This window comes from Xenopus tropicalis, chromosome 4 (assembly GCF_000004195.4).
Source record: "Xenopus tropicalis strain Nigerian chromosome 4, UCB_Xtro_10.0, whole genome shotgun sequence".
NCBI lineage: Eukaryota > Metazoa > Chordata > Amphibia > Anura > Pipidae > Xenopus > Xenopus tropicalis.
Window position 1 is genome coordinate 77145098 of NC_030680.2, and position 9661 is coordinate 77154758.

The 9661-nt window shown below is 38.7% G+C and overlaps 1 protein-coding gene across 4 annotated transcripts in view; it reads left to right on the forward strand.

Moving 5' to 3' along the window:
- ddah1 (dimethylarginine dimethylaminohydrolase 1) overlaps positions 1–7864 on the forward strand; it is a 124254-nt gene extending 116390 nt beyond the window's left edge. For 3 of the 4 annotated variants that reach the window (XM_031899858.1, XM_031899859.1, XM_018092936.2), the window contains 2 exons: positions 627–770; positions 1102–1784. In XM_031899858.1, coding sequence (XP_031755718.1) covers positions 627–770; positions 1102–1218 — 261 coding nt within the window. In that variant the 3' untranslated portion in view covers positions 1219–1784. 4 annotated transcript variants of the gene reach the window in all.
- The last annotated feature ends 1797 nt before the right edge of the window (positions 7865–9661 follow it).

The following is a 9661-nucleotide window of genomic DNA, read 5'->3' on the forward strand; positions in this document are numbered from 1 at the left end:
GCATCTTCCATGCTTCCTGAATTCAATAATATCATGGTCATGGATGGTCTCCGTGGATGGACGCCTTTGTGGCCTTTCCACAAATCTGGGCCTGCATCTATATTAGCTGCTATGTTAGCATTATTGTACCACACCAAATGGAAACCAATTGTTGTACAGTTAACTGTTGAACCTTTTAGCCCTGTTGCGGTACCACAGCTCTTAAGTCTACTGCTTTTATAGCTGCAGGAATGTGATATATTTGTGAGATACATCACTACAGTTCCTCTGAGGACAAGAAAAAGGAGAAAACATATTGTATGATTATTTCTGTTGCAAGATTGTCACTTCACCAGTAAAAAGCACCACTGAAAATAATTCAACACTGTAGAGCTCACTAGTGTATATACCACCAGAAGTCTGGCTCATTTGCAAATAATTTAAAAGAAAAGGCATAAAAATAAGTAAAAATTGTTCTATAATATGTATATACAGCTTTGCTTAATTATCATAAAAATGTAGTTAAACCCACTGGGGGAAAGAAGTGTATTTCTCTAAATACTACATGCCTGTAGTAATGTTTCTTTGTGTCTGCTGATTGACTGATTAGGGTCATGACTGTGTGTTCCAATGATTATGTTTCATAGACCATGCAGCAGATGAGTGATCACCGCTACGACAAGCTGACATTGCCTGACGATGCTGCAGCTAACTGCATTTATTTGAACATTCCAAGCAAAGGGCACGTTCTGCTGCACCGTGCACCTGAAGATTTTCCAGAGAGTGCAAAGGTAAAGATACCATGCAGGTTATGTATTTATTATTCAAAAAAACTCAATTAAAGGGCAAATAAAGCATCTGCTTGCCATCCACACACATGGGGCAAACAAAGGAATAAAAATACTTCAATGTAATTCTTAAATTAAACTGCACATTATACAAAGGGAAAATGCAGCTTGTAAAACATACCCATAGTTGATCTTTCAAGTATCACTAAAAAATATGAATATTCCAGCACCAAGCCATTATGAGGCCCCAATAATGATGAGGTAAATAGGTGCTAACATTTTAGCCTTTATTCAAACACAGTGACATTTCTCCCCACTTTGCTTTTTTTCCCAGGTCTTTGAAAAGCTGAAGGAACACATGCTGATTCCACTTCCCAACACTGAGCTTGCAAAAGTAGATGGATGTCTGACCTGCTGCTCCCTCCTTATTAACAAAAAGACAAGTCTTTGAGTTGGTTCAAAGCCCATGTAAATGGCTATACTGTACGTGCCAGATAGCAGAGTCTGTGGCCACTTACAATTTGTTGATTTGTACTGACAATCTACCACTGTGCTACTAAATCAGTTCCTATTTCTGTTCAGGTACTATTCCCGTGTCTTGTGGTTGAATAGGGCTGGCCAAATATTGCCATGAATGAGTCTATCTCATTCAAATCTCTGACCAAATAGTTTCAGGTCATTTACGTTTTCCAGATATCCGTGTCATTCATTGTCACGGGGCTGAGTTGCTCAGCCAAATCTAGTAACGCTTTGGACTTGAAACTTAATATGTTGCTTTTTTAAGTGATCTAAGACAACCTGACGCACCAACATACTTTGGGAGGGTCATATTTACTAAGTGCTGGTCAGGATTAATCTCACAAGCTGTAAATTTTATGTGCAAAAAATAACTGGAGTCTGAGCTGTGTCACTTCGTCATCTGACTCATCTGCAGCATTTACTTTGTAAAGGAACCCTGATATTGATGCACATTGTTGCATTAGCTTTCAAAGGTTACTTTTAGGAACCTGCAACTTTAAAGGAACAGTAACACCAAAAAAAATTAAATTGTTTTAAAGTCATTAAATATAATGCACTGCTGCCCTGCACTGGTAAAACTGGTGTGTTTGCTTCAGAAACATTACTATATCGTATAAAAGCAAAGCTGCTGTGTAGCCATTTGGGCAACAATTCCAGCTAGAAGAAAGGAGAAAAGGCACAGAGTACATAGCAGATAACAGATAAGCTCTGGAGAATGTACTTGGGATATTATCCGTTTTCTGCTAAGTTACCTGAGCATTATCTCCTTTGATGGCTGCCCCCATGGCAATACAGCAGCTTTGTTTATATAAACTATAGTAGTCTTTCAGAGGCAAACACACCAGTTGTACCAGTGCAAGGGCAACAGTGCATTATAGTGTAATTACTTTTATACACTTTTTTTTTTGGTGTTACTGTTCCTTTAATTATATCTAGGAGGCATTAATGCATAAGAAGCTTCTGCTGCTCACAATTTTCTTAACGGCATACCAAACATTCTTTTTTAAAGCTAGAATTTGGTGAGCAAAATTGACAGTGAACTGTTGATCGCAGGTGTGACGCTGCATGTTGCATCTAACCTGTGTTTGAGTTCAAGCAGCATAGAAAACAATGAGCTCTCTTAAAACATACGTTCCAGTGTGGTGGAATAGATTAGAAAAGCTACCACACGGGAATGCATACTATAAAATGCCTGTCTGTAAGAGACTTTAGTGTGCTTATGTAATAAAAGGCACTGCGTTTGTCCAGGGGCAGTAACCCATAGCAACCATGCAGTAGGTAGCATTTACTGGTCACCTGTTTAAAAGCAAACATCTTATTGTTTGCTATGGGTTTCTGCTCCTGGAAACATAGTGCCTTTTATTACATTTGCCTCTAGAACTGTTGCAGAAATAAAATTCCCAGCATTCTTCTAATGAAGAGTGCTCACCAGTGTTGCAGTTAGTCTACAAAGAATCCTGAAAGAAGTACAAGTTAGCCCTATACAAGTTACATTGGCCACAGCAGAATACAACCTTGGACACTTTTCACTATTATATGATCTATTTTGATTCTCATTATCAGAACTAATATTTGTTTTTTTTATTAGACTTCAATGCAGTAATACAATGCTGCTAGCTCACTGCATAATAACTGCATATTAAAAAAGGAATGCAAAATAAGGCAGAACAATAGATTGCTGTCTGTTTTATGTAGCTCTTTATCTTTCTGTTTGCTACTTTAATTTGCTCTAATGCTGCTTTGTGCATTTCACCTGAAGAGTTATAACAGATAAAGAATATGGCTGGAGCCCAAGTACCCACACAGGTGTATCATGGCAGCCGTGCCATGCAATGAAGCCATAGCAACCTACCAGCTTTCTTTTCTAATATACACTAGACCAGGGGCCCACAACCTTTTTTACTTTGAGCCACATTCAAATGTAAAAAGAGTTGGGGAGCAACGCAAGCTTAAAAAAATGTTTCTACTGGTGCCAAATGTGGGCCATGATTGGCTTTTTGGTTGCCCCTATGTGGACTGTCAGCCTACAAAAGGTAAGTACATCTGGGATTTATGCAACCAAGTAAAAAATTCAAAAATAAGCACCTGCTTTGAGGCCAGTGGGTGCGACATGTTGCTCCCGAGCCATTGATTGGGGATCACTACACAAGACTAATTATAGCCTACTGCTAACCAGTTGCTAAAGATCACTGCACTAGTGCAACAGGTAAATGCGCCCTAAGAAACCTATATGTATGGCCCATAGCCACTATGGACTAATAAAATAGGTGACTTGAGACCAGCTCCTGAAGCATCTGTGATACAGGACTAGGTTAATCTTAAATAAAAGTACATCTCATTTAATGTTATGAATATCCCATTGCAGTTTGTGGGACAATGTGTGATGTGTAATTTTTCTCATCATATTGTATTCAATTTAAATATGGTTCTTTCCAGGTGTTAAAGAATTCAGGATTTTTCCTGGCCTGGATAAGTCCATAAATGGAACAATAATCTGGATAGTATCTCTAAACAAATGAAACTGCAGCCTGTCAGAATATACATTAGCAGTTTTATAATCTGCTGATATTGTCAGACACGTTGTGCAATACAGAGTATAAAGTGCTTTCCTGTACTTCTAAAATGACATGTGTGAGATTACCCATACCTGTTTGTGTGTGGTTGCTATGCAGCACTCTGATGTTTTAAGTTGGTTACGAGTGATGACAGCTTATTTACATTTAGGTACAAACTGAAGTTACAGGGGAACATTGGGAAATCTGAAATAAGGTATGATGAAAAAATTCTGAATATGTTGGAGGTGACATCTTTGCAGTGTCATAAATAGATTGATTTGTAATTAGAGTAAACCTGCATAATATAATAACCAGAAAAACTGACTTTGCAGTATTAGACCCTCTCGAAGTCAGAGAATCTCATGAAAACTCTAAAACATCCTCAAACCATCTGTGCTTCAGTTCTGCTGAGTCAGCTGTCTGACTGGAACACCCTTGCCCCTCTGTTCTACAGTGGCTCAGTAGCTTTAAGGCTAGTGGAACATGTGGCCTTCTGTCCACCCATGCCATACACTGGAAAACAGAGGCAGGAAGAACCCTGTCCACTGTTCATTTGTCCTGATTGTGCACCAGCCAAGGAACCTGCCATGTAATACACAGAGTGATGACAGACAGACAGACCAGATGTCACCCATTGCCATTTAATACCTTCAGGACTGGTAGTAAGTAGACATGACTGTTTTCTGCCAGAAGGCAGTGGTTGTCAAAATGTAAATTCTAAAGCTCAACTCTCCTTTTATTTTTATGGCACTATGCTAGGTCTGAGTTGGCTACATTTAATTCTTTTTAATTTGTGATCGTTCAGTCTTAAATTGCACTTGTAAAAATGCCAGTTGCAATTTTCTGCAACTTTGCTGTCCAACCATCAATAAATGTGCCCCTTAGACTGTGGGTGGCAAGTTTGTCATACCAGTCAAACCATGATTTACAGCAACACTTAAAAACTCTATCTTGCACGAGCTACAAATCAGGAGATCTATCGCCTAATGTAGGTCTCATTATAAATCATACTGTATAAGCAACATGCATAAACTATGGCAACAGCACTAAAAGAAACAAGATTAAAACTCAATAAGGAATTAATCATCCAATCAGGAAACATCGTGTGACAGGGTATCCACCGCAATCATGGAAAAGTCTATGAAAACCATACCACAAGTGCTTTATGTCCCTGCTCCATAAGGGCTATTACCATGGATAACAGAGCACAGTAGGCAATGGAATTTACAGTGTATCTGGAACAATCACAATGTAATATCACATAATCCATCTTACAAAACGAAAGCAATGAAATATCAAGTCAGGAACAAAACACTTTTAAATGTTTAGACTATTTTATACTTCCTTTTGTCTTTAAACATGTCTTTGAGTAATGTGATAACTACTCAGCCTTCCATCCTATTAAAATATATATCTTTCAGGAAATTAAGCGGGAATGGAAGGTTGCATTTGATGTTTGACACAGGAATCAAAGTTGGAATGCATGCAGACAGAATCCAGCAGAGACTGCGCTGTCATGTGCAACCAATATAGCTCTTTTATAATAAAGTAAACTACTGGCTTGCTTGGTTGAAGTTACAGTACATGGACAAGAAAGCTGATTAATGGCAGCACATGTGCGTCATGCTTTGTTTTATTATTGCAATTTTTTATGGGTTTCAGAACACAGAAACTTCTGGAATTTGTTAAGCAGAATTGGAAAAATCCATGAGCTAGACAGGACCAGCAGAGGGCGATTTCCAGGCTACACTACAGCAGAGCAGGCATGTTCAGGTGCTGATTTTATAGCAGCAGCAGTACCTGTTATTCAGTGATACAAATATAAACCCAGCAACTCACACAAAATAGAAATAGTTCTAGTTAGTCAGGATTATCCACCCAGAACTTTCTCCTATATAATATTGAGATATGCTTTTTTCTTGCTCTTTAGCACCAAAACTAAGGCTTTGCTATTTTACACTGTGGCTATAAATTGTGTAAAGGTATATGATCAAGACACTCTTTTAACCCATTTCCTTGATGGTGTCCCTGCAAAAGTACAGAGCTCTTGGCCACCCTGGAGGCCTCTTATGTCTTGCACTAATGCCTGGTGCTTTTCTCTTTAAATAGTGCAAAAGCAAAAAGATTGCTGTTTGGTACTTTGTGATGGTCTGTGACCTTCCAGATGCTGCATGGTATTACTTTGGTTAGCTCTGCTGTATGCCTATACCAGTGTTTTATAGTAATAATGCTTATTCTCGGCACTTTGTGGGGGACACATTTGTTTATTAGTTTAATTCAGACACCAGACACTACAGTGTGAACAAATTTTGCCCATTTCTTGTCCCATTTTCATGTTTATTTCCAAGCAGAAGTTTGTAAATCCACATCCTGGGGTGGTTTTTCCATCTGTTATGAAACAGCAGAAAAAAAAACATCCTGAATATGCTGCAGTTTGCCAGATTTTCCCACTTTGGCAAATACAAATGATGAACATGACTATTCATTTAAATACCATAATAGATCAATGTGGGGCCAACTTATTCTTAATTCATCCTAACACTAATCTGATATTCTGCATATTTTACTGTGCCTTCGCATATTCTTTATACACAAATATATACACAAATGCTGTTTCACTTTTAATCTTTCTAAATAAGCAAATACAGCGTACCTTTTCTACAATTTCCCTGACTTCCTCTCTCTCTGCCTTCTTATTCTTGCTCTGACCTCTGATTTGATGTCAAAGCTCTGTGGCTTTTGCAAAGTGCCTAAGGTCACGCTGTTTGGTCTATTCTTTTGTAAGGTGAGCACCATATATGCATAAAGTTGGACTGGCCTAACAGAGGATCTCCTGATGGGCTCAGACCCTAGTGGGCCCGGCCTAGGACAAGTCCCATCAGCCTAAATTCCTCTTCACACTAAATAATAGCATGAAATAAAGTCTAAAAAGACCCAGAGTGGATTATTATCTCCTTCAAGACATACAGTTGGTTTAAATCTCTAATACTAAATTGCTGTGAGAGTGGTAGGCCTTGCAAATGAAGTGCACAACTGATTCCAAACCACTGCTTGGCACACAAAGCTTGTTTCGAGACTTAATCAGGGTCCCCTGAGAATGTTAGATCCTTGTTTAGTGTTTAGGATTGTGTTTATGTTGCACTAATGACACAAAGCATATAAAACGAAAATGACTAGGGGAAATGTACCGTAGTAACAAATGTATATAGTGAGTTCCAGGTTTTAAATGTTAACAATGTCATGTGGGGAAAATGTGACTTCTGTGCCTATTTTCTACATTTTGTCTCTACAAATGTCCCCCACCCCCACAAACCAGAATATTATCTGTGCCTCTTGTTTTTTTGGAGTCAGTACCCAGCACCCAAGTGATGTCTAATGGCCTATGCCACACAGGGCATATTCTCAGTCTGGGTTTATCCACAGGCTGAGATTATGCCCATGTGGCAGAGGCCTAAGGCTGTTGTCAGTAGAGGGGCAACTTTGGCTTCTCTCTACCTGCATTTTCTCTGCAGGTGGAAAGAAGCCGATGACAGGCACAGCATTGGCCAGAGTGCAGACAATAAACAGATATCAGCGACATCCACTACGTGTGTTGGCACTGAGGCCAGCGCTGTGCCTGTCAGTGCAGAGACATCATGGAGCAGAGGGGAATGCATCAGCTTCTCTCTGCCTGCTGAAAAAATGCAGATGGAGAGAAGCTGAGGCTGTGTTGTGTCAGAAATTACACTGAGTGGGCAGCTAGTTCTATAAATGCAACTTGACTGTGCTTTGATAATAGCAGATCATGTCAGAATAACTGAGCTCTCCTCAGGACACATCCAGTAACATTTGGTATAAAAATACATGCAGTGAGTGTGCATCACAGCACCAGAATATACAGCTTTGAGTATAATTTCTGTAGTAAAACCTAGATTCTGTATTGTTAGCAATCCTTTTCCCTAAAGACATCTGTGTATTTCGTAGCCTTTTACAATGGGAAACTGAGCAGTATTATGTGAAATAAAATATCACCTGATCAATGCATTGAGCGTCTGTAATCACTTTTTATTTGAATAACTCAGACTCTTACACACAAATAATGGTAACATCACATTCTGTGCTACAGAAGACTATGCGAATGACCAAAATCTGCTAACTATTCAGAGTAAAAAGAATTCTGTCTGGCGGCGCAGAGGTGCATTAGCGCAGTTATCAAAAATAACAGTTACACCAAAGGACTATCATTTGTCATTAAGGTATATACCTTCTCCTTCAAGTTAAAGGAATACTGTCATAGGAAAATGTATTTTTCAAAACACATCAATTAATAGAGCTTCTCCAGCAGAATCCTGTGATGAAATCCGTTTTTTCAAAAACACGAACAGATTTTTTTGCATTTAATTTTGAAATTTCACATGGGGCTAGTCATATTCTTCATTTTCCAGGGTGCCACAACCATGTGTGCTCTAATAAACTTTAGTCACACTTTACTGCTGAGCTGCAAGTTGGCATGTTATCACCACCCTCCCTTTCCCCCCAGCAGCTTATCAGCAGAACAATGGGAAGGAAGCAAGATAGCAGCTCCCAGTAGATATCAGAATAGCACTCAATAGTAAGAAATCCAAGTCCGGGTTGTGACTCCTCCAGTTACATGGGAGTAGGAGAAACAATAGGTTACCTGAAAGCAGTTCTGATGTGTAGCACTGGCTCCTTCTGAAAGCTCAGAATATTTGTGACCCGGGTGTATATATAACCCCGGGTCAGTCGCAAGTTTCAAACATAGTTTATAATTAAGTCAAAACAAAAACTTTTCAGGCAAGGAACTCACCGCTGTCGACGAATGGTCCAGGTGCAAAAGCCCAGAACCCATAGCTTGAATGGGTAAGCAACCATACATGGTCAGTGACCCTGGCAAACAAAAAATAATTGCTCTGACAGGGTACAATTTTATTGTTACTTTATTTTTTAATTACTTATCTTCTTGTTTCTCTGTTCCTCTTCCATTCATATTTTAGTTTCTTGTCCAAGCCACTGCATAGTTTCTAGTGTAAACTGGACCCTAGCAACCAGATACCTGCTAATATTACAAATTGGAGAGTTGCTGAACAAAAAAAGCTAAATGATAATAAAACTACAGAAAATAAAAATGAAGACCAACTGCAAATTACCTCAATCACTGTCTACTTCACACTAAGGGGGAGATTTATCAACATTCAAGTTTGATTTTTTTTTTTTTTACGTTTCTAGTTTTTTAAAGCTACAACTCAAAAACTCAAATGTCTGTTATTAAGTGCAAAATAAAACAAAAATTCAAAAGGTGACCTGCAGCAGCTGCCAAAACACTGTGCTGGACTTAAGGGCATCGATCTGGCCCTTTAGAACTTGGCACAATGGGAGGAAGGATCCCTTGCAGAAGGCTTTTGATTGGAGATGCCCTCTGCTTGAGGAATCCATGTTCAATAAGATAATGTGTTCTGGTTCTGTAAATCTAAAGGAATACATGAATTTGGAATGCTGTGTCTACTGTATATGTCTCCATTGAAAAGAAGTGGAATCAGGGTGTGGGTTAGGTTTTTACATTAACACTTTTTATAATTGTCAGTCTGATATGGTAGTTTATATTATAGAATATAATCCGCACAAAAAAAAATCACTAAATGTGGTTTGGACAGACACATTTACTAAACACTGCTTTGTTAGCACCAAAAGACATAGGAATAAGAAGGAGATATATCCATTTGTCTTCTTTGTATGAAACAGTCCTTGATTTTTAAGTGTATCCTTGGGTTATAACAAGCAAGTCGAATTGGCTCCCTTTTTAAAAATATAGACCAGAGTGTT